The sequence below is a fragment of the Copadichromis virginalis genome, linkage group LG4, assembly GCF_057382275.1.
Source record: "Copadichromis virginalis isolate Kocher_CV1m ecotype Utaka linkage group LG4, C_Virginalis_male_GT1.1, whole genome shotgun sequence".
Lineage (NCBI taxonomy): Eukaryota > Metazoa > Chordata > Actinopteri > Cichliformes > Cichlidae > Copadichromis > Copadichromis virginalis.
The window spans coordinates 19,118,385-19,144,088 of NC_140621.1; the positions used below are offsets into that span (position 1 = coordinate 19,118,385).

The 25,704-nt window shown below is 41.5% G+C and overlaps 1 protein-coding gene and 1 pseudogene across 3 annotated transcripts; one reads left to right on the forward strand and one right to left on the reverse strand.

The window, feature by feature from the left end:
* Positions 1 to 2,671: 2,671 nt before the first annotated feature.
* LOC146711236 (GTPase IMAP family member 8-like) lies at positions 2,672 to 10,367 on the reverse strand (annotated as a pseudogene). The gene is made up of 6 exons (XR_014920131.1): positions 10,295 to 10,367; positions 9,122 to 9,845; positions 5,051 to 5,764; positions 4,855 to 4,976; positions 4,090 to 4,749; positions 2,672 to 3,998 (listed from the first exon to the last, which is right to left on the reverse strand). The product of XR_014920131.1 is annotated as a GTPase IMAP family member 8-like (transcript).
* Positions 10,368 to 13,029: 2,662 nt separating this feature from the next.
* Positions 13,030 to 25,352, forward strand: atad5a (ATPase family AAA domain containing 5a). 2 transcript variants are annotated; one of them, XM_085454002.1, is made up of 22 exons: positions 13,030 to 13,377; positions 14,540 to 14,603; positions 14,703 to 16,525; positions 16,630 to 16,705; positions 16,810 to 16,956; positions 17,995 to 18,127; positions 18,219 to 18,479; positions 18,558 to 18,706; positions 18,905 to 19,055; positions 19,240 to 19,548; positions 19,784 to 19,880; positions 20,005 to 20,087; positions 20,170 to 20,306; positions 20,391 to 20,568; positions 20,809 to 20,961; positions 21,055 to 21,276; positions 21,360 to 21,424; positions 21,530 to 21,719; positions 21,840 to 21,973; positions 23,324 to 24,150; positions 24,250 to 24,408; positions 24,632 to 25,352. In XM_085454002.1, the coding sequence occupies exons 2-22, from the start codon at positions 14,553 to 14,555 to the stop codon at positions 24,708 to 24,710; spliced, it is 5,424 nt and encodes a 1,807-aa protein (XP_085310128.1). In that variant the 5' UTR covers positions 13,030 to 13,377; positions 14,540 to 14,552; the 3' UTR covers positions 24,711 to 25,352. The 2 variants fall into 2 exon arrangements, with proteins under 2 accessions (XP_085310128.1, XP_085310129.1); XM_085454003.1 differs by having other exon boundaries at positions 19,243 to 19,548.
* Positions 25,353 to 25,704: the final 352 nt, after the last annotated feature.

The window sequence follows — 25,704 nt, forward strand, 5'->3', positions numbered from 1 at the left end:
GTATATAACTTTAAAAGTTTAGTTATTGTTAGCAATCACGAAATTATTCGTTAGTTAGAAAAAGAAAGATCATTATATTCTGCATGTATTTTGTCAAGACATGGATGTGCCCTTAAACACAAACAGGAAGTATCACATAAACAGTCATCAGATCATGTTTCCATCAGACAGCTCAGTGTGATATGGATCGGTACAACATTTCATCCTGTCTATTTAAATTTGCCCTTAAATTCAAAGCCAAACTATAATAACAGGTTTAGGCACAAGTACTACAGCTACATCTCTCTATGCAGCTTTGCTGACATAGATTTGTTGTGTGTGATCACACTGAGAGATGAGTGTGATCACACTCTAAACAGTCGTACTTTATCAACAAATAATCAACAAGTAGCAAAAATCAAACCTATATTCTGTTACAATGACATAAGATGACTCACCGAGGCTAGAAACAGCATGTTTATCAGCCATTGTTTTAAACAAAGCTATTTCTGATTCAAACGATGACTAAAGTGACAACTATACAAGTAGGAACTCTTCACAAAATAAGGTGTGGCATGTACTTTGAACTGTTGTCTCTTTTTTTACTCCCTGGCTGCAGTTAGGTGCATCATTTGTTTAACTGTTTAGGGATTGCAGACACTGACTGATAAGTAGTTTCATTGCTGGGTAACACTCATTCCCTTGTTATTTCATGACAAAAATAGGGCGATCGTGGCTCAAGAGATGGCAGTTCATCTTGTAATCGGAAGGTTGCCGGTTCGAGCCCCGGCTTTGACAGTCTCTGTCGTTGTGTCCTTGGGCAAGACACTTCACCCGTTGCCTACTGGTGGTGGTCAGAGGGCCCGGTGGCGCCAGTGTCCGGCAGCCTCACCTCTGTCAGTGCGCCCCAGGGCAGCTGTGGCTACAATGTAGCTTGCCATCACCAGTGTGTGAATGTGTGGATGACTGAGTGTATTGTAAAGCGCTATGCAAATACAGGCCATTTACCATTGCAAATTGAAATTAAGCAAATGAACAATCTGAAGATGATTCCTGTGACATAAATGACAGACCCGACCACATAGCTCGTACGTTTTACACTTTTCTTTATTTCGGTTGTCGTGTCCAAAGCTCACAGCCGCAGCTTTTCAGCTGCATCCTACACACCACAACAACCCCAACCTCGGGTCCCGGCACGTTTAATACAGGGGAGGCATGATGAGCTGATGGAGCTCCGGTGTGTCAACCTCCCCTGTGGCTGCGCCATGAAGCATGCTCGTCACAATGTTCATGCAGGTCAAGAAAGCTATCATTAGGCTGAAAAATAGAAATAAAAATATCAGAGAGGCAGCTGAGGCTGCACTGGCCTGGGAATGCACTGCCCAGCTCACTGATGCCAAAAGGCCCGAAAGACGACAGACGATGACTTAAAGTGCAATCACAAGGGTCTCAAGGTTTACAATCAAGAGATGCCTTCATGAAATTACAGGTTTACAAAGCTGGGTATATTTAAGAACAGGGAGGACAGATTAGACTTCACAGGAAAACATCTAAAAGAGATGCACAGTTCTGGAAAAATTATTTGAACAGATTAAACCAAGATGAATTTGTACTAGAATGAGGACACTTCAATGCTGATTGGATAATGATCCAACGCCTACTGCAAAACAAATCCAAGAGTTTTTCTGAGAAACTGAACATTCCTAATTGGTCAAGTCAGTCACCTGATCTCAACACAACAGGGCACATTTTTCAGCTGCTGAAAACAAAACTGAAAACAGAGAGAGACCCACAAACAAGCGGTTAGGGTGGCTGCAGGAAAAGTCTGGCAGAGCACCTCAAGGGAGGAAAAACTGCATTTAGTGATGTCACTGAATGCAAAGGATTTTAATTCAATTTTTTTTTTCAAAAACCCTCGATTTAAATTATATTAGCTTGTCCAAATACTTTGAGCCTCTGAACACCAGACTATCTTTAATCATGTTTGTAATTCCTAAACAGTATATGTTAAACCCCCTGTGGTTTTATACAAAGACATTGTACCACTCAACGAAGAAAACATCTTTGGTTTCTAAAAAGTTTTGGAAAGTGAGTATTTACCTGTCAGCAGAGGTGACAAGTAATGAAGTACAAATACATCATTACTTCTTTAAGTTGCTTGAAGATGTTTCACCTCTCATCCGAGTTGCTTGAAACGTCTTCAAGCAACTTAAAGAAGTCCAGACGCTTTTCTTTGCAAGCTCCTTTGACTACGATGACCTGGATGACTGAGAACCTTCACAGACAAAAACATCATTACTGTAATTAAATACAATATTCTGGTATCTGTAGTACTTATTTTTCTGAAACCTTTTACTTTTACTCAATTTTTACAAAAATATCTGACCTTTCTACTCTTTACACTTTCAAAACAGGCTTGTTACTTAACACATTTGGGGGAAGTATTATTTCAATCCACTGTGGGTCTTCAAACCAATAAATATGGGACTAACAAAATGGAACAAAGATATATAAAGACCATTTTACTGGTGTATCCATCACCAGTGCTTATTGCATACAAAGGAATGAAGGAGGCAAAAAGGTAGTTTATGCAGTGTGTTTGCAGTACTTCAGCATTAAGCTAGCCCTACAGAAGAGGAGCGAGTATAAAGGGAGTAAGAAAGTTTTTTGTTTGTTCTTTTTTTAATGGCAGATAATTTCAAATGCAGTGTTTATGTAAGCTCAACAAATATCAGCAAACACACAAATTGTTTCTGTGTCACACAGGTACAGGTACAGGTGTTTTATTTCACAGGGAAGAAAGAAATGAGAGCTGTTCACTCAGAGATGGGGAAACATGAGAAAGGCAGAACAGAAGAAGAAGAGAGGTTATTTTTAAAGGTAAGGACTACTCGGGGACATTTGATAAACAGGAAATTTGAAGCTTACATGTAATGTGTTTATTTTTTAAATAAGATATTGGTTGTGTATGATGTGAAGTTCAGCTTTTTATATATTGTGATATACCCAGCAAAACAAAACAAAGTGTGTACTTAGTTTTTGTTATTCAGATGTTCCATGACAATACTCAACAGTTTAGTGCAGGATAAACATGTTAGATTGTCACTGTGATGAATCTACAATAATGCACTGTGTTGGTGCACAGTTGCTTTGGTGTTCATGTCACAGTTAGGTTACATAAAATGTAGCAGAGATTATTTTAATTTAATTAATTTAAATCCACAAAAAGCAGTAAACCTCAGAGCAACAACAGAACATTGAAGTGACAGAAATGTTCGTGAGCTGTGATTCTTTACCCACTACAACGATTATTTTGACTTGCTTTACTTTGAGAAAATTTCGTAACCTGTACCCACAAAACATTGGACATCAGATACATGGCCATCGGTCCATGACCAATTCTGGGCATCGATATGACGTTCAACACTTGACCTTCATGTCTGTGACAGGTGCAGGGAATTTACATGATTAATAAATGCAATATTTCTTTATTTACAAAAATTAACATTGTTTTTAAATGGGTCAATTCCCCATTTTATTGTGAAAAATGACAAGAGTAAGAGAACAAAAATGTAAATATAGAAGTTAGCAGGACTTTATTTTTTCATAAAAATACAGTGTGCCAACCCAAGTGGCTGGGCATGCACTATTAAATCCAAAAAACAATATTTAATATTTATCTTAATTGCCCCTTGGGGATAAATAAAGTCTCTCTGATTCTGATATTGGAAAAAAAGATCAGATTATCATGTGTTACTGTTTTTAACAAGAATGTGTGAATTCAAATTATTATGATTATTTTCAAATTATTTAATGTTTCACAGAACTTGATGGTTAATCGTTTTCAACAGGCAGAGGACTTTCATCCACATGACTGGCTGAGGCGCTCATGCTGCCAATCCCCGAGGTGACATCAGAGTTTCCAGCTCTGGTCTTCAGCCATTCAGACACTTTGGCACGTGCTCTTTGATTCCAAAGTTCTGACATGTTCCCGAACTCGGAGGGAACGTCTCCGCTCACTGAAACAGAAATTGAATGCTATTTGATATCATACCCACAAGTAAAAATATAAAACAAATTCAGAGTTTTCTCTAATTAATATCAACTCACTGCTTGGAATGAAAACTCCATCCAAGCTGGCTCCTCGCTTGACAAATGGTTGTTTTGGTTCTTCTGGTTCATTTACAACAGCTCTCAACATTCGGTCTATCAGCTCTTGCTCCCTCCTGTTCCACTCTTCTTCTGTCAGCACAGGCTGTTTTTTCCCTTGTTTGCTTTCAGCAGTGAAGCATTGTTCCTTGTTCCGTGTGATCAAATCAATTATTTTTTGGAAGAGCAGTTTGACAGGAAAATGATAACCCAAACCATGGCAGTTGAGGACATGGTATCTGTACCCACACTTTTCCACCAGCCACTGGAGGCTTTTCCCTCTCCTGCAATGTGCTCCTCAATGAGTCTGTCATTCAGCCAGTCTCCCCAGGTGAACAACACCATGCAATGTCTCCACACTCTCTCTCCAAAGGGCATCAACAGCTCAACCAGTGCTTTGTGGTCTTCCTCTGTGAATGCTTTGGAAATGGGAACAACCAAGAGAAAAACATGAGGGCCTGGAGCGCACATGGAGACGCTGCGCAGAACTTCTTCTTTTAGCCAGACAGGAGCCGTCGTGTCTGCAGGCCAGCCTGGAGTCTCAACGACTGCAACATTTATTCCACCTAAATTTCCTTCATGCTTTACACACTTTTCTGTTCTTCTCTGGTCCTCGAATTCCTGCACAATTTTTTTTTAATTTAACAATTGTTACAGATCTGATAAATTAAATTAAATCTTATCCTTTCTATATCACATTTCAATTCAGGCAGCATATTGGGTTACCTTTTTCAACAAACTTCTCTCAAATATTGTTTTGAAAAAGATTTTGTTTCCTGCCATACTCTTCCCAGATTCCTCTCTGCCAAGCAGTACAATCCTCAGGTCAGTGATTGTCAGCCTCTCTCCTGTAAAACAGTAAAGTTTAAACTGAAAGAGTGACTAAAATAATGCCATAATTATTTGATGATTTTTTGATTACCTTCAAATAACTTTCCCAGTATTCTTGATTGTCTTTCAGTGGTCTTTCTGATCCTTCTAGCTAATTTTCCTTCTGCCTCTTTTCTGGCCTCCAGCTGTGCTTCACGATCCGGATCAACTTCATAATGTGAGTTTTCATTTCCTGCCCACATCTCTTCAATCTTCTCCAGGAGATCTTGTACCTGCATCTCATCATTATCCTTCATGTTGTCCAGGACGTGGTACCTGTTCCCACACTGCTTCATCAGCCACTGCAGACCTTCCTCACTCTCTATACGTTCTTCCACAGTCTTCACTCCCAGCCAATCACCTTTAGTGAACAGAACAATGGTGTGCTTCCAGACATCATCCCTAAACAGACTCATGTGCTCCTGGACTGCTCTATGATAGGATGTATTAAATGCAGATGCCAGGCCTACCACGAGGAGCACTGCGTGGGGTCCTGGAGTGCACATGTACACACTGTTCTCTATTTCATGTTTATCTGTCTCAGAGGTGTCCTGAAGGGTGTGGTTGTAGAACCAGCCAGGAGAATCCACCACTGCGAGTGTCCTTTCTCCCAGAATGCCGTGATTAATTTCACTGGACATCGTTGTTCTTCTGTGATGAACAGCAAAAGCCTTTTTCCTCAGAATGGTGTTTCCAGCCGAGCTCTTAGCTGACCACTGAGCACCAACCATCACTAGTCTTAAATGTGCTGGTGGGGTTTTACCACCTGCAGAAGCAAAACTAATCAAGAATCAGGCATATAGTTTTAATGCATTCAAATCATGATATATATATATATATATATATATATATATATATATATATATATATGTATATATATATATATATATATATATATATATATATATATATATATATATATATATATATATATATATATATATATACATCACCAAAACCAACCAGCTGATCTACACCATGGCAGCAGTGATATCACTAGGATATTTTGGATAAAACCTGGGGCCCGTTCTTCGTACGTCGCTTACTACATCCAAGATCAAATGACACATCCAAGACCAAATCATCGCGCTAACCGTGAGCTCACTAATCCGGTTCTCCGAACACACCTGCTGTTGACGATTAGTACAGCTGGATGAAGTAATGTGAGCTCACTGGGTGTCGTAAAAGGGGCTACGCATCGATAGTAGAAACATTGATTGGCAACCCTCTGATTGGTCGGTGAAAATGTCGAAGGAGCGCGCTCGGTATTTTTCGGCAGCAGAGCAAGAACTCTTGAGTGAGGGATTTCAGGAGTTTCAGAGTTTAATCAGTTGTAGCCACAGCTGCCCTGGGGCAGACTGACAGAAGCCAGGCTGCCATATCGCGCCATCGGCCCCTCTGGCCAACACCAGTAGGCGGTAGGGTAGATTTATTATATTACACTATATTATCCAATATTATATTACATTATATTATATTATGTTATATTATATCCCCTTTCACATTAGAGCCACAACAGGACCCACTAGAACATGGGAACAAGTAAAAGTGAAATATAAGAATATTCTACAGAATGGTAATATTTATCTCTTATATTGCTTTTAGTCTCTTGAAAAGAGACCCTGAAATAATCTGTTTGTTTGTTCATAACAGCAACCAAGAAAAGGGCAGGGTATTTTTAGTGTTGTAAATAAAGTGTATTTATCTTTTGACTATTTTAACCGGGTAATACGTTTTCTGTTTCTGTGATCACCCCCTGCTGCTCTTCCAATTATTGAAGGGGTTCCCTTCTACACTTGTGACATAAGCACTAGAAATCTCAAACCAAGGAGAACAGGAGAGCTAGAAGTACAAAAAATGCAACCCAAAACACAACTGCCATAAAATGTGATAATATCAAAATAAAAGTACAAAAACTCAAAACACTGGGGCACCGACCGAGGACCATGACACATTGCCGTATACATGGATCTTGGAATGCCTACAATTGTCCAAGATTAAAAGGACCCTCAGAGCCTTCATCAGAAATTCAATGGGGATGTGGGGAACAACACTAGAGGCCAACTTCAAGCCAACTGCACAAGTTTCCACAAGGAGATGCTCTGTCCCCATTCGTCATAGTCCTGAATCCTCTCAGTTAAATAGCTGACAAGACTTGCTACACATACCGAATGGAGCAATTATTAGCCACCTCCTCTACGTGGATGACATCAAGCTGTATGCCAAGAGTGAACGAGACATAGATATACTGATCCATACCACTAGGATCTACAGCAATGACATCGGAATGTCATTCGGACTGGAGAAGTCTAGTCAGATGGTAACAAAGAGAAGAAAAATAGTCCGAAAAATAGTCAGAGCAGCATTACAGACCTTAAGGATAGCTACAAGTGCCCAAGAATTCCAATGATAAATAGGAATCATGAAAGCTGCAACCACCAAATACCTAGTGAGAGTAAGGCAAGTCCTGAGGAGTCAGCTGAATGGAAAGAATACGATCTGGGCAATAGCTACCAACAAGATCTGGTACCTACGCTGTCCCAGTGATTAGATATCCAATTGGGATAATAAGCTGGCCAAATAAAAAGATAAAAACTATTGACAACAAGACTTGGAAGCTCCTTACTATGCATGGAGGATTTCACCCAAAATCCAGCACTGTGTGCTAAGCAGAAGGAAGGAGGCCAAGAACTAGTGAGAGCAACAAAGTCAGATGTTTTCTCCAAGTTCAAAAGACCCAAGTAGACATGAGCAAACTGAAAGAAACTCCGTCCCGGGTCTGGTCCGTGGATCGGGTTTCCCCGAGGCGTGGGCGTCTATAAGCAGAGTTTTGTCTTTACCCTATAAGATTCAAAATTATTCTTAAGTAACACTCAGCAATATATTCTCAAGTAGCACTCAGATATGCCGTCAGCGGGTTAGTTACGACGTCGGGAGCAGTTAGGAGAACAAAATGATACAGAGACTGTTCAGGTTGCTTTCCCAAAATCAACTCAAAGTTTTATTCTTTTGTGCAGCGGTATTTATAGGCAGAAAGTTCGTGTGTCAACAAGTTTCAAGTTAAAACCATATAAGGAAGGTCCCCCAGCTCTGAAAGAGGCCTTCTACAATCGTATCTCAACATACCTTTGACAGGTCCGTTAAACACTAAACAGTTAGAATCCTTTGTTCTACAAGATGCACCCTCAAGGCCTATAAATCTTATACAGAGGTCTCCTACATCCGTGAGTTCTGACACAACCCAGATGGTCTTCACATAAACATCTTCTGCAAGGGAGTGATAAGTAAAAGAGTGATTTGTTGGTGTTTTCCCTCCAACCTTAGTATCTACTTTCACACCATAAAATCTTGAGTTGACAAAGCAAGAGAAAATGACGGTTAACATAAAGAGCCTTGTTGAGTCACAGAATCTTCTGTCTAATATCATCAAAAAAAGTACCCAGTACATGCTCCCATAATACTAAAATATCTAACACAAACTGCCATGGAAGTTTCAATGGAACTGAAACTGGAACCTATGGATCGGACCTTATCTCTATAGGGATTCTGTTTTTAAGTTACAAAGTAGCGACAGACCATGAGTCCCTACATTCAGAAGGCAAATATCTCTAATGAATATCTAAATGTAACTGTAACTAGTAACTGGTATCCATTGCCTTGTCTCATGTGGTGGTACATGAAATATCTTGTATGTGTGTGTGAATAAAGTGAGAAATATGTCTCATTTTCTTCTGTAATTTACTTTAGAGATTTATTAGTCTTTAATTCAACTTTATTAAGGGGCGATCGTGGCTCAAGAGTTGGGAGTTCGCCTTGTAATCGGAAGGTTGCCGGTTCGAGCCCCAGCTTGGACAGTCTCGGTCGTTGTGTCCTTGGGCAAGACACTTCACCTGTTGCCTACTGGTGGTGGTCAGAGGGCCTGGTGGCGCCAGTGTCCGGCAGCCTCGCCTCTGTCAGTGCGCCCCAGGGTGGCTGTGGCTACAATGTAGCTTACCATCACCAGTGTGTGAATGGGTGGATGACTGGATATGTAAAGCGCTTTGGGGTCCTTAGGGACTAGAAAAGCGCTATATAAATACAGGCCATTTATTGTGATTTTTTTTTCAGGACCTCTTTGACTCACCTTCAATTAGTGCTCTGAGTTTCCTTCTGTGTGTCTGCACCTCATCAAACCTCTTAGATGCTCTGTCACTTATTGCTTTCATTTCCTCCCTCATAGCGTTTCCATGAGCACGATCAATGGGATAGTGACGGCCTCCATTTGCAGCAACCATTACGTCGATTTTCTCAAAAAGCTTTTCAACTTGACTGCTGTCCTCCCTGTTACTCATACAGAGGGCATGTTTTCTGTTTCCACATTGCTCAAGAATCCACTGCATTTCTGACCACTCACTGATTTTGAAGCTGATATTTTTTTCATCCCATGGATCTTCAGCAGTGAACAGTACGATGGTGTGATTCAACACATCCTTGTGGAAAAGTTTCAGGTGCTCGTTTAAAGATGATATGAAGATCTGGGGCAAAAAAAAAGCTATGATGAAAGACCAGAAGAAATGCGTGAGGTCCTGGGGGACACAGATGGATGCTGTTCTGGATTTCTATCTGATCCAGCTTTGGGGTGTTTTCTAGTGGATAGTGCCACCACCAGCCTGGAGTATCCACCACAGTGACCCGTCTGCCATGAACCTCCTGCTGCCCCGCGACACTATGGGCAGTTCTTCTGCTGGTGTCAAAAACATTTTGACCCAGTATGATGTTACCGCTCAGACTCTTATTACTGGGCTCTCCTGTTAATTCTCTGCCACCTATCAGCACGATCCTCAACTCTGGAGAGTCGTGACTGGGCCCTGCAACACAGATGCAGCACTGTTTACAAACTGTAAAACTATAAAAGTGTCTTCATACAGAATTTATGGACACGTTTGTGTAACTGCAAGTACTAGTAAATAAAACTGTGAAAACAATGTGAGTAGATAGCAGTGGTATGTTTGCTTAGCTTGTTGTCCATCAGTTTAAAAGCCAAGATGACAGAGGTGTGAAATAAAATGATGTTTTATACACACAGAATAATCTGTAAATGATATCTCTGTTAAGCACTGAGTACTCTACTGAACACTGTGGAATCTAAGCACAATCAGACATGCGACACTGAAAGTCACTTCCCTGTATGCAAAGACACGGCCAGTAACAACTGAGTCTGATTAAAAATGTGCTTCCTTGTTATGTTAACAAATAAATCAAAACAGTCTTATATTCCATTTCTATATACAGGTTTCATGAACAGAATAATATTTACCAGAGCTGGGAACAGCACGCTCATCAGCCATTGTTTAACTAAAGTGAAACAAAGAACAGGAAAGGCAGAACTTAAAGAACCAGTTTTGATCATCTACAAGCTGTTTTCTTAAAGGAGAAATACCAAATATTTACTTTAGAAATGTGGTGATATTCTTTTTAAAATCACTTCAGGCAAACAGTGCTGCGAAGAAGTATTTGTCCCTTCCTGATTTCTTGGTTTTTGTTTTTGTTTTTTTCCATATTTGTTAAATGTTTCAGATGGTAAAATAAATGTTGATATTAGACTAAAGTAACCTGATTAAATACAACAGTGATTATTTAATTTATTAAGGTAAGAAAGTTGTCCAATCCTACCTGGTCCTGTGCGACAAAGTGAGAGCTTAGTTCAGTTTCACTAACCACACCCAGGCCTTATTACTGCCAGACTTGCTGAATCATGAAATCACCAAAAGGAAGAGAAACTGTCTGATAAAGTGAAGTAGGCTAAAAGCTCTCAAACAGCACCACATAATAACACAGTCTAAGGAAACAGCTGAGAAATAAAGCCATTGACATCTCTCAGTCTGGAAAGACAAATGGAGAAGATTTGGAGCATAAAAGATGTCATAAGAGAACCAGAACAACATTTAAAGAACCGCAGGCCTCACTCACCTCAGTCAATATCAAAGTTCATGATTCAACAATAAGAAAAAGACTGTGAAAAATGGCGTCCATGGGAGAGCAAAAAGAACACAAAGGTTCGTATCATTCCCCAAGAAATATATTAAATAAAATAATATTAAATTGAAATTATATATATTATATATAAACTAATAGTCTATGAACTGATGAGGAAAAAAGGTTCATTTTTTGGAAGTCAAACGTGGTGGTGGTAGTATGATGGCCTGGCGCTTCTTTGCTGCACAAGGTCTGCTTGCAGTTTTTAGCAGAGACTTTTACATATCCTTTATTTATCTGGGTAAAAAGTGTCATTGACATAAAAAATTTCTTTTTTTAAAGAAAGATCTGGCCAGGAGGGAAGCAGAAATTGTAAAAATAAATAAATAACAATAAACAGTTTTATAAACATACTTTAAGTGACTAAGAAGGAAAAGATTGAATATAATATAATATAATATAATATAATATAATATAATATAATATAATATAATATGCAGAATCATAAACATATCTTTATTTCATATATAGGCCCTTCAAAAATCCTTTTTAAAAAAAAAAAATTGTATTTATACAGCACCAAATCACAAGAGCAGTCGCCTCAAAGCGCTTTTTATTTTAAGGCAGACCTTACAATAATACATACAGAGAAACCCCAAAAATCATATGACCCCTACTGGCAAGAACTGGCGACAGTGGTGGAAAAAAAACAACTCCCTTTTAACAGGAAGAAACCTCCGTCAGATCCAGGCTCAGGGAGGGGCGTCTGTCTGCTGCGACCAGTTGGGGTGAGAGAAGGAAGACAGGACAAAAAACATGCTGTAGAAGAGATCCAGATATATATTTATACTTCCCCAGTCTATGTACACTAACAGGCCAGTTGCCATTTCTTTAATGTGAAGGATGTGGACGTCCTGGAGAGGGAGGAACAGAGGGACGGAGAGTAACACAGGTCATTTACATGAAAGGGAAAAGATACCTAGGCCCCTTAAGTGTACCTCTATCTCCAACTTACAATGCTGTGATTGCGTCCACTCCCCAACTCTCTGAATGGTACTCATGGTCAATCAATGGTACAATCATGAAACTGCCCATTGTTAGACATTGTTAGTTTCACCTATTATGCAAATGTACTGTTTAAAAGGTTGGGGAAACCTGCAGTCAGCTGAGAGTGAAGAAGTCACTTGGATGAGTATTGAAATGGTTCTTCCACTGAAAAAGTCCAGGAAAACAGGATCAACTTCTAGGTTTGTAATTTTTGTTTATTCTCTTTAGTGACAGGGTTTTAAATCTGTGCTAATATTAGTGTTTTCTTGGAAAAACTTACTGACAGTGGAACAGTAGGCTGTGAAAGTCTGGGTGAATATAGTTATATAAATAAAGGTAGGAAACTTTGAAGTTAATTTGCCTTCTTTTGGTTGTATGGGTAACAGGTTAGAGTGACGCTCAGTCGGGTCTCAAAAGACTGGATAAGCACAAAATATACCAAAGTAAACTGGTTCCTGACTCAATCATTCTTTTCAGGTCATAGAATTGTTTTGCTCTTCCTTATCCAGGTTAAATGAGCTTCAGTAACAGGGTTGCTGATATGTTTTTGGGGAAAAAACATTTATTATTCTTCATCTTTAACATATTGATGTGATGAAAAAAATGGTGTAACAATATAAAAGACACAATTATAAAATGAATTGTAATTGTTTGACATGAAATATGGTTATCAAGAAGTTGGGATAAAATGTAAAAAAAATAAATAAAAACAGCTCCTTGATCTATTTTGTATTTTAAATATTTTGGAACCATTTTTTAACAACTAGCTTTAGCTTTTTCTCCCAATAAGTGTAATTTACACAAAAAATTATATTTTAATAGCTTTTACGTGGATGGATGGGATATAATTTTGTGAAACGTGAAATGCTCACACTAGAGGGAGCTGTCGTTATTTTACCTCTCCGTTGAAGGCGACGCCACACGCCATCTTTGTTATGGGCGGACTAGGACAGCTGATGACGGAGGCGTTTTCTTCCCTGTGATTGGTGGACTGACGCTATGCCAAAGGTCGTGTATATTTCGCGCTCTTGATTCACAACCGAACTGGCGCGCTATTGAAACAGCCGCAGTATGTGAAGAAATACGAACCTTTGGTTCGGTTTCGGAGCAGTTCGGAAAATATCCGTGTAACCTTTTAGCACTTTGCCTTCTTATATACTTGTCTGACACGCTGGTAAATGTTTGGAGCACTTCTGGGATCTGTGGGAAGCTTTTAGACTAGCATCTAGCGAAGACAGCTAGCTTGTTGTCTTACAGTAACATATTTCTTTTGGCACCAAACAGACTCACGCGATGATTTTATGTTTAGTTGTTTGTTCAGTCAGTCGTAGACGTGAATGACAAACCTTTGCAGCAAGTTCCGGTTCGGCTTCATCGGTGAGTGTTTCCTTTGTTTACGTAGTTTCTCTCTCTTGTGTCGCACAAAACTGGAAGTTCCTGGGCGCCATGTCAGGAATAATATCATTTTACAGCTTAGTTGTTGTTCGCGAACACCATAAGTAACAGACACGTGAGCCTAGTGTTTATCAGCCTTTTCATACTGACAGTGCTTTAGCAAAACTTCTACTTGGCTGTCGTGACATTGACAAAAAGCGCTGACAGAACACTACTTTAAAGAAAAGGAAAGGCTTTGTGTTATCACTTGTAAATACACTTAGTGTTAAAGTAATTATTAATATTTCTGAATGTAAATACCACATGCTTTTATCACAATGTCAAAACATAATAAACGCTCGTAATCCGCGCAACAAAATAAAAGGAAAACTGCTAAATCATCCAGAACATACCTGAATGCAGATGCATCATATAAAGTACAAATAACCTGCACATAGCTTTATTTTAATTGTTGATTTTCATTTCCCCCCCTTTCTTTCCCCATTGTTATTTTTCCGGGTCCTTTTTTTTTTCTTGCCACCAGACTCGCTGCCTGGTGATTGTAGTGAATTTTTCACATTCAGCGACTGATTGCAACTTGCGGTGACTAAAGATTGCCCACTCACGACCAATTTGGATTGCACAGGTTGCCTAGTAGGAGGCAACCTTTTTGCAGTCAGTCTGACTTTGACTGCCTGCCATTACTCGTTTAAGGTTTGCAAATAGTTACATCTAATTTATAAACACTGACTTACTGTTGGTTATTGTAAATATTGGATATTTACAAAGTTTAACTTTGAGGTCATCATTTGCAGTTAACAAAAGGTTCAAAGATCTCAATATATGTTAATGAAATACTCGGCAAAAATAAAATAAAAACATCAAAAAGTATTGTGATAATATCATATTATGGAGTGTCTGGTGAGTCCCACCTGTAGCTTGTAGTTATTATTTTCTCTAAAAATAGTAAAGTCACAGAGGAGGAGAGACGGCTCCTTGGCAGGAATCAGTATGAGGGAAAATTAGAAAATGTCAGGTGACAGGATGGCTGGGTCTCTGGGAAAAGGAAAGTAGTTAAACTTTCACCTGAATCTCTGATGTGCCTTTGCTGATCTGTTCTTCTGCAGAGTTTTGTGTAACAGTGTTTTATTTCTTTCTGCTTTAGGTCTCGTCGGAAAATGGCTGGTGTTGTGGCTATGCCTTCTGTCATTGAGGACTTTGACAGCCAGGTGTGCTATGACACTGATTTGAGCAGCACATCAAATGCACCAACTATTTTTAACTGCCTTGCATTTTTATCTTTGATTAAATTTGTCTTTCTTTTGCAGCCTTGCAAGAAATCTCGCAAAGATGGTGGCAGTCCTGTTGTCAAAACAATCACCAACTATTTCTCTCCTGTGCCTAAGCCTGTGGAGAAACCCTTCTCTCCTCCACGTTCCAACAACATCATGAACTACTTTAGCAAGAGGGCTCCATCCTGTAAAGTGAAAACCAGCTCACCAGAGCAAACTAAAGAAGCAGGGAGGCCTCATTTTGCAGAAAAACACAACAATTCGGAGACGGTGAAACAGCTGTCTCAGAAACGGGGTCGAAAAACCAGCAAAGCTGCAAGGAAACTTGTGGGGGCTGAAGGTGTCAGTTCCACCGAGGAGTCAAGTTGCGTGACTGTACAAGAATCCCATGAAAGCAAAGACCAGGCTGTAGATGCAGTTAAAAGTTTTGGAGTCCTTGGCAGCGATACAGCAGCTCTACTGGCCCAGGTTAGTGCTGAGAGCTGCATTCCTGCAGAAACATCAGAGAGGAATGCCACTAAGATTATCACGGATGAGCAGGCTGAGAAAGATGATGATCAGGAAGATGGTTCTAAATGTGTTGAACTTAAAACAGCACTAAACACTATTGAGTTGTCTCCGATTGTACCATCAAAGTATGAAGCAAAACAGGTTAAAACCACACCACAAAATACCAGGAAGAGGCAGCAACAAGAGGCAAAGCAGTCAGAGCCAGAGGAGAAAGAAGCAGAAACTGAGAACTCTCTCCGTGATGTAAGCACGGAGGTCAATGTTGATGAGTCTTCTCAGTTGAACAGCAGCACAGTAAGAATCTCCTTTGAGGATTTTGTGCGGAGTCAGAATCAGGATGAGGCTGAAGAGGACAGAGAAGATGAAGAAGTAAAAGATGATGACCGTAAAATAAAAATTGAGACAAAGGAAACAAACTTGGGTGAGCTGGATATTTCCAAATCTGAAGAAAACATGGTTCCTAAGGAGTCGCCATCATTTCAGGTTTCACCCCGAACTGTCACCATCCAGGCTCAAGTGCACGTCTCACCAAAACAAGAACCAAGCAAAGCAGTGGGAAAGTTGGCTTCCATCTTCAACCGGAGAAAAGGCGCGCGTAGTCCTGCAGAGAGATTCTCACCTTCTCTCGCAGAGGCTGGACAGCAGCTTCCTTCTCTGACTACCAAACGGAAATCCAACGTGGTTCTCCAGGAGGAGGATCTAGAGCTGGCAGTGCTCGAGAGCGAATCCACTCCTAAGTGCAGTGAAGTCGAGAGGAAGCAGTTCATGGCCGCTTTTAAGCAGCCCACTGCAGACGGCTCCAAATCCAAGCCTGTCAAGAGCCAAAGCAAGCAGAAGCAACCAGGAGAGCAAAGTTTGGATGCTGCTGATAAAGCTGCTGAAGCTGAAACTGAAAATCTGCTGACTGTTGAGCAAACATCTCAACCCTCTCAAGGAAAGAAAGCCACTAAGAAGAAACCAGCAAAAAAGGGGGGAAAGAAAGCTAAAGAGGGAGAGGAGACTGTGAGTGCGTCTCCTGCTGCTGCTGAGGAAGAAACGCCAAACATGACTGTTGAGGTCGAGGAGAAAAGGCCAGAGTCTCCCATCACCACATCTCCGTCCGTGCCAGCTCTGAGAAGATCCAGACGGGAGGCCGTAGTGCAGAAAACACCTGAAACCACCCCAACAAGTCCTCTCAGAAAAACCAGGAGACAAACTCAAACAGAGTCAAAGGACACTGATGTTACTGCTTTACCTCATCCTGAGGACAGCCCCATAAAGATGTCCACCCCAAAGACCCGCACGTCCAAATATGGCGTCTTTCAATCGGAGCTGATGTGCCCGCCTGACGATAAAGAGAGTCCAATCAGGTGACGCATGCTTTTTCTTTAATCTGCCTCCTGATCTTACCCATTTTTAACATAAAAATGAAAACGTGTAATGTTTTTTTTCTTCTTTTTTTTTTTTTTTTTAGGATGAAATTTACGCGATCCAGTAAAAATCTTTCCACATCAAAGGCTGAAGGCATAAATGCGTCTTTGCCTACTAAAGTAAGCATGGCATTTTTTATTTTGTGACCTTGGGAAAAAATACTAAACCATCATAATTGTGGTGTGAAGATAATTAAACACTTGTTCTAATTCATCCTATTCAGACATCGAGTGAGTCTAAGAAGAGAGAACAGGCCAAGAGGTTGGTGCAAAAAGCCAAAGTGATTCAGCAGAATAAAAAAACTTTGGAGAAGAGCTCTCTGAGGCGATCATCGCGAACTTCCATCAAGAGGAGCTACTGTGAAAATGAGGTAGAGTCAGTGGCAAGCGAGGAAGATGAAGTGTGTGTTAAGATGAGGCTATGAGTGAGTGGTGTTGCGTGACTGTGTAAACAAGAACTAAGGCAGACTGGTCTCAGATTACTGAGACTACAAAATCGAACGTAACTAATACACACGTGTGTTAATACACACTAAACTACACATTTATTTCTCAGTCATGTTGTGGATGTTTACTCAGTTTGTCCTTAAGGGTCTTATGACATTATAAGACATTACTCGGAGAACATTTACATGTGAGGTTTCGATGTCGATTGCAAGTTACTTTAAGATCATCTTTATTGTCACTGACAGGAACAATGGAAGATATTTTGACAGCATAAATGTAAAATTTAAACATTTACATACAGTATAGTGCATAATTGGGCGACCGTGGCTCAGGGGGTTGGGAATCGCATCTGTAACCGGAAGGTCGCCGGTTCGATCCCTGGGCTCTCTGTCCTGGTCGTTGTGTCCCTGGGCAAGACACTTTACCCTACTTGCCTACTGGTGGTGGCCAGAGGGGCCGATGGCGCGATATGGCAGCCTCGCTTCTGTCAGTCTGCCCCAGGGCAGCTGTGGCTACAACTGTAGCTTGCCTCCACCAGTGTATGAATGTGAGAGTGAATGAATAGTGGTATTGTAAAGCGCTTTGGGTGCCTTGAAAAGCGCTATATAAATCCAATCCATTATTATTATTATTATTAATTGAGTGCTCTAGTGCAGATAAAGGTGGGGATGGATCGTCAGTTCTTCATTCAAGACACATTTCACTGTGGTAGAGGTTTCAGAGGGGTCATTATTTCAAACCTATGCCATAACTTTCCACCTGAAACAAATCCTCAGTCATTAGTCACCACTGACCCAGATGTTTTTAAAATCTGGGTTTAAAAATCTGAACAGTTATCAGTCTTAATGCATCAGGCCTAAATATTACCTCGCTGTCGCCCTCATGAGTCTTTCTGGAGTAAAACTTAAAATACAACACCATAAAAAAGGCTCTCTGTGTTTTTGTTTGTTTGTGTTTGTCAGGATTCTGTCATCTGCGTTGATGACCAGACTGCCTCTCCTCTCAAAGAACCTGAAAAGATGAAAACCCAGAAGCCTTTACGCAGTCTGAATGATGTTTTGGGCAAAGCCGCCCCACCTGGCAAAGCCTCTTCGGGTAGTTTTTATAGTTTCCTCTTAGCTAAAACTGTGATTTATTGATTTATTTTGTAATATCTTCTAACAGATATGTGTTTCCTTTGTTTAAGGCTCCAGAGTGGGCTCACACAGCCAAGACAAGACTGCTCGCAAGGTGTCAGCCGTGATCTCCATCTTTGATGACAGCAGCCGCGAGGGCTCGGAGAACTCGCAGGATGATGAGCATTTCAGGGCGCGCAGAGAGTTCCTGAAGAGCGGTTTGCCCGAGTCCTTTAAAAAACAGATGGCCAAGACTGCTGCCACGAAGGAGGCGTACTCTGCCTCCTGTTCCTCCTTTCAGCTAGTGACACACACCAGGCAACCACCAAACGGTAAGCAGATTCATATTCAGTAGTCGAATATCACGTTGGAGTTTTAAGGCAAAGCCTAATTTCTGTGCATACCGACAGATTGCTCTCTCTGGAGTCTGCCATGGCCCGAGTCCTCATTACTTTGTCAGCTAAAAGAGCTTTGGAGGCAAACATCCAAACCTCTGCCAGCAGTCAGCAGCTCGCTTTGTGTGAAGACTGCACCAGCCTGTCGGAGCTTTTGTAAAAGGGTACACTGTTTTAATAACCTGATCCTCAACACCCATCACTTAATATCCAGCTTTAATCCCTCCCATCTAAAGGCACATGTATAATAACAATGTTATATTTTTAAAAAAGGATGAGTTTATATGAAAATGCAAGCTTAAAACCCCCTTTTGGCTGTATTGTACTGGGATAAATAAAGAGTGGACTTGTTTTGGTTGCAGGGTTCAGGCTGGAGACCTGAGATCTCTGAAAGTGTTCGTCAGCTTCTAGTTGAGGAGTTCAGCACCAGCAACCCTCAGTTCCCTGCACAGATGTTCATCGCTCGCTTCCTGAAGAAACGCGCTGACCATCAGAAGCAGTTTACACACTCAGGTCAGTGTCTATAAGCAGATAAGTGCAAGGACACGTGTTAAACTGCAGTAGCTGTGTGTTTTAGGGTTTAACAGTCTGTTTAGTCCTTTTGACTGTAATTAATGTTCGCCTTGTTTGAGTGAAAATGGGACAAATGTGCTTGTCTTGAATTATCCTGAACAAATACTGAATTTTCCTTTCTCAGAAGAAGAGGCTGTGACCAGAGATGCAGCTGAACCAGCGGGAGGGAAGAGGAAAAGAACGAGTGAAGGAGAAAATACGGCAAAGGTGGCTAAAAAGCGGCGATCCAACCATTCAGAGGAGAACGTCTCCACAGCAGAGCCAACGAAGCGTGGAGGCCGTACAAGACGATCTCAGAGATCCAGGCGAGGAGAGGAGGACGAGGCGACAGAGAAAACCAAGCCTCCACTCCATCCTGTTCCCATCCCACCTGACGATGACAGCGTGTGCATAGTAGAGGACTTGCTTTCAGGAGAGGACACTGGGAAAAAAGGTGTGGTAGCTTTTCTGTGTGTGTTCTGAATCACTGCTGTTACCTTAAAGGAGTCTGTAGTTCTTCTCAGTATATATCAGTATTTATCTGCTTTTGAGATGAAGTTTGTTTTACAGCCTGTTCTCTGCTGCCCCCAACTGGCCAAAAAAAGAAAAACAGTAATTGCAAATATAAATCCTCAGATTAAAATCTGAAACTCAGTCTGGTGTATTCTTTGTTTTGTTTTTTCCTACAGATGTGGTGAAGGAGGACGTGCTCTGGACCGACAAATATCTACCACAACACTCCAGTGACATCATAGGCAACACCGCCTCAGTGAGGAGGCTGCACAGGTGAGGAAATGCAGATGTAGATGACTCGTTTTTATAATGCTGTGCCTCTCATTTAAAAAAAAAAAAAAAAAATCTGCACTGTATGGAGATCAAATACTGACTGTATATATTCTTTTTCGGCTAGCTGGCTGAAGGAATGGAAACTCCGTGCTGACAGAGAAGAAAGAAAAAAGCAGAAGGAGAAGAAAAAAGAGGACGGCAGCTATGGTGAGCGATAAGAACAACAATAAAAATCTTAACTACTACTTTTAGCTCTTTTAACTCTGGGGATTTTTTTTAAAATCCCCAGACTCAGACTGGGACGGTGGAGAGGACGACTCCCAGGATGGAGAGGACATGTTGTGTAACACAGTGCTGATCACAGGACCCACTGGAGTAGGAAAGACTGCTGCAGTGTATGCTTGTGCCCAGGAGCTGGGCTTCAAGGTACAGACGTGTCACGTGACTCTGATGCGATGCGTTTGCTCAATGGATACCTGGATAACTTAAGTTCCTAAATTGTCTCTTCAGGTGTTTGAGGTGAATGCTTCATCGCAGCGAAGTGGTCGTCTTATTCTGTCCCAGCTGAAAGAAGCCACTCAGTCACATCAGGTGGATAGTCAGGGGGTCAATGCCCACAAACCCACATACTTCAACAGCTATGGCACGAGCAGCAGCACCGGCTCGCTCAGGCCTGGATCTTCTCCAAGTATGTGAAAATATCACTCTCTCTTTTTTAAATTTTACATTCTGCACAATCTGCATGAGAATATTACAAGATGACTCTCTGATTCAATCAATCAATCAATCAATCTTTATTTATAAAGCACTTTTCATACAAAAAATGTAGCACAAAGTGCTTTACATAGTTAAAAGCAGCCCACCCCACCCTCCAACTCACTCCCCACACTCTCATTAACATAAATGATGTGAATACTTTGTCTTTCAGGAAAGCTGAACTCCCCTCGCAGGGTGGTTTCCTCCCCCAGGAAACCACAGTCGCCCAGAGGTGTTAAAAAAGGAAGCCTGACTCCAGTTTCTTTAGCTAAATTCTTTAAAACAGCAGCGTCCAGCACCAAGGAGCCACAAAACACTACAAAAGGTAAGCAGATGGGTACATTTTAATCTTCTTTGATGATAAAACCTGCATGAAGGGTTTTAATTGGGGACTTTATTCTTTCATTTCTTCTTCCAGCTGCTTCCAAGAAAGTTGGGAAAGCAAATGAGGCTGTCCTTCCTGTGAAATCACCACCAGCTCCCAAAGAGAAGGGCAGCGAAGAACAGAGCAAGAAGACGGCAACGTCGCTCATCCTGTTTGAAGAAGTGGATGTTATATTTGACGAGGACTCTGGATTTCTAGCTGCTATCAAGACGTTCATGACGACGACTAAGAGGCCAGTCGTCCTCACGACCAGCGGTTAGTCTTTCAGTGTGGCCTGTGCTAACGGTGTGTTTATCTACTGTTTGCATATTGAGTTTAAATGATGTTTGTTTTTGTAGATCCGGCTTTCAGCAGCATGTTTGATGGAACCTTTGAGGAGATACATTTCAAGGCCCCATCTCTGGTGAGTGGAGGGTTGTTCGGCTTGATTGTGTCGGCTCTGATGGAGTCATTCAGCCCAGCATTCATGTTTGGTTTTTTTGTTTGTTTGGTTTTTTTCCTGCTACAGTTGAACGTGAGCAGTTACCTGCAGCTGCTGTGTTTGGCTGAGGACATGAGGACGGACCCCGCGGACATCCGGTCTCTGCTCAGACTCAACGGCTGCGACATCAGGCAGAGTTTGCTGCAGCTGCAGTTCTGGACTCGCAGTGCAGGCGGCCGCCACGGGGCAAGGCCTTTAGTGCCGACGGGCAAAAATGGTAAGAAGATGATCAGGGAGAGTTTGAGCTTTTTTTTTAATACCTTCTGTTTTTGCATAATAAAATAATTTTCTGTAGCTGTGACTCGCTCTAAAAGTGTTTTCTCTCTCATTTTATTAGAAACTGAAGTAAAGCCAGAAGCTGAAGAGGCAGCAGACAAATCCACCCTGCCTCCCTGTGACACTGGCTGCACTGAGAGCAAGCTGGGCCTGCTCAATAATGGACAAGAGACAGATGTTTTGGAGCTGCTCAAGGTAAATTGTTTATTTACCACGCAGAGTGCATAACAGGCAGTCACGTCTATTAATGGATCGTGGCTCTGGTACTCAGGCAACAATTCCTGTCACTGCAGGGGCACCGAAAGTTTACTCACCGTACCTTCAGGCTGCTCATTCTTTCAAGTTAATTTTAGATGTATGGAAATACACTATCAAATAAAAGCACATTAACTGTGCACATTAGTTTGTAACTAAAGTGTGAAGCAGAACAGAAATGTCAGACTTTTAATTGTATTACACGCATTTTGTAGCTTTTCCTGCTGATAAAGAGCTCCTGTGGCCATTCATCCTGCATTAAAGTAATGAGATAATAGATTTCTATAAGTTTACACATTTACTTCTTAAAATTTAAGCCCAAAGAGTCGCAGTGACAGATTTCTTTCTGTTGAAATGCCGATTACTCCGGGATTAAATGTGTAGTTAAACCTCTGTACACTGACAGAAAGGGCAGTTTCAAACTTTAATCTTACTCAAATCAGTTTGACACCCCTGATCTGTAGTGTGGACTTAGTCAATATTATTAAAATCTCATACAGGTAATTTGGCTGCAGTGACAAACAGAAACATGAATTAACTAGTAGTAGGTTGGACATCGTTCTGTGATCTAACATTAAATTACACCAAAGGAATCTCTGATTCCAGTAGGGAAAAATGTTTTTGTGAAATCAAGGAGTGGACGATATAGGAAGAAACGCGGACTGTCGTATCGATGCTTCCTGTTAGACGCTGCAGTTAAAAGTGTCAGTAAATAAAAATCCTTCATCCTTCTTTTCCAATAAGCTGCTCTCAGTGATGACACACTTCCTAAGTAACATAACCTTAAAACCCTCCAGGAGATGCACAGTATTTTCACGTAATAAAACAAAAATATATTTCTACCTCACATGTTGTGCCTTGTAACCAGCTACCACATAACCACATCAATAATTTCCATCCCCTGTTTGCTGCTCCTCTATATGGAGTGCCGAAAGTGAGAGCACCTTGCAACGCTTGAAGTCCTTTGTTTACATTTGGGTCACACATCACCAGCTCCTCGTATCACCTCCACGATTGATGATCTCACTCAGGAAATCATCAATCGTGACAATAAGGAGAATGATGTGCTGTGTTTAAAGGGGTGAAAATTTTATTTTGAAGAGTAGTATTGGACGCTTATATGGCCCCACACTTTGAATAATGTCTGGCTTTAACAGGAGGAAAAAGTAGACACAGTTTGTTGTTTTGAAAGTTCAAATGCTGTTATAGTTCTGCAGGACTCGCACAGCACTTTGAGCTGAGCTGGAGTTAAGCGTGTCCAGTATGACTGAGTGTGTGTTGTTTCTGCAGAGCCACAGTCTGGTGGAGGAGCCCAGTTGTTGGGAGCTGCTGACGGACTGCAAACGACGTGGAGTCGACTTGCTCTACTCGAACATGGAGCTCCTTTTACCTCTGCCGCTCACACATCTGACTACCTCTACCCGCAACCCAGAGCAGTGCGCTTCTGTATCGCAAGACCAGCCTTCTGCCAGTCCGAAAGAGCAACCGTCATCCACGCTGCTATCGACAGAGTCAGCTGATTGCTCAGACAGCAACAGTCCAGTCAAAATGTCTAACAGGATGAGGAAGAACAAGAGGAGACACCATCTACCTGACCAAGCTGGAGCTAACTCTGACTCAGACTCAGAAGATAGATTTCTTTCTCTCTGTAAGCCTCAGAACGCTCCTCAGGCCAAAGAGAAAGTCAAAGCTTCAGAAAGGGCTAAAAGGAAGCCGCTGACTCCTGAGGAGCGCTTAAAAAGCCTCCCAGTGTCACAGTGTCTGGAATCAATAGCAGACTTCTTAGACAGCATGTCCTACATGGACTCGTTGCTCGACAGGGCTGACAGTCACAGAGGTCTGTCATCTGTAAGTGTGGTCATAAAAGATGGGATGACAGACGAGTCAAGTGTGGAGGCTGAAAGAGGGAGCTCGATGACAGCAACTGGCCTGGAGATCCAGGCGGCGGTCGAGGCTCTGAGCTTCCGCAAGTTCCGGGTATCAGCAGAGGAGGCTTTGGAGAGAACACGACAGCTGGAAGGGGAGCTGGCCAAAGAGGCTGCAGCAGAGCTCAGCCTCCCCGTGGCTGCTCATCGTGAATGTTTCAGCTTCACACAGGACGGGCCCTCAGAGCCACAGTGAGTTTGGACCCCGAGAAAATGCCACGTTGCCCAACAAACGTGTAAAAGTAGTTTCAATGGTTTTAGCTGACGTTGATGTCCGGTGTTGCTTTCCAGGTTGGTCGAGCGGAGGAGAGAAGTGATGGAGAGTCTGATGCTGAAAGGAGTGTTTGGTACACTTGGCAACAGTCCACCAGCTGCTCTGGACTATTTACCAATCATGCGCTGCATCTGCAGATCCGAGAAGCTTAAGGAGCAAGGCAAAGTTAAGCGAAGGTGAGGACAGAATTGCTGCTCCTTCAGCCGGTCAGCGGTGGCGGGTTTGGATTTGAACCGTTGGCAGGATGTGGTAAAGATGACGGCGGTGGTAGTGAGGTTTCATTTTGTCACATTTGAATATGAGGCTACAAATAAATAAAATAAAACGTGGTGCATTAATGCAATTCATTTATATGAGTCCACAGATAATGCTGAGCTGTTTATTTTCTGCCTCCTCCAGGTTTCTGCACTACCTCGACGCGATCCACTTGGGTCTCGAAAAAAGGACTCTACAGCTGCTCGCTGAAGATTTCCCCTAAAACAACAAAGACGACCAGACTGGACTCCACAGTCACACACAGGCCTTCAATAAGTACTCTCTGGCTCTCAGAAGGACTGGTGTACAGATCTAAATAAGTGTGTGTCATCCTCTGAGATGGTGACAGAGCACACGGTCAGAGGCGTGTGAGCACAGAGGACCGCTTCCACATTGGTACCAACATAGAGGCGACTGAATAGTAAAGATTTAATCTGAGCTAAAGGACGGACAACTAACTAACCTCACTTGTGTCATCTTTTGGTGCTCTAAAAACTAAAATTTTACAATTTTGTCATCTTTATATTTTTGTACAGTAGTGCTCTATAGGGATGCGTATCGGTGGTTTTTATTTTGCAAAGTGCTGTTTTTATGAAGTAAAAAAATTTTTCTTCTTCTTCTTACTAAGCCCCTGGGGTCCCTCGTGTGTGGGTGTGTGCAAAATATAATTTGTAAGTTACTGAATTGAAGTGCACATGCATGTCTGGCAGCTTCAGATGTCTGCAGCCAGCACATCTTTCTGCACAATAACTTACAATTAAAGGAATGAAGAAAAAAAAAAAAAAAAACTTCACGGGCTCCATGCTTTACACCACATGTAAGAGATTAACATGTAAAATAAATCTTGCTTCTGTATTTGTGTAAATTGTCACTGATTTATTTCTTTTATTATTTTTTTGGTTCATACAGTTAATAAAGACGTGCAGCTCTTGATACAAAGCTTACTGTGACATCTTCAGTCATTTTGCTGTGTTTAATGCTTTAAATATGGACACTTTCTTCACCACAGTGGGGATTTCCTTACACAGCAATAAACGTTTATCATCCAAACAAGCCTAATGGTGTCATAAATCTGCTAAATTTAACAGGCTTCCGTGTAAATTGGCAGCGCGCTCGCATCTGCGCGGCGGGCAGACCGGTTTGTGGTTAGTTTCCTCTTTACCTTCATCACAGAGAGCAGCAGGGGTGCTCTGTGCACAAAGGTACATTGTTTTAAA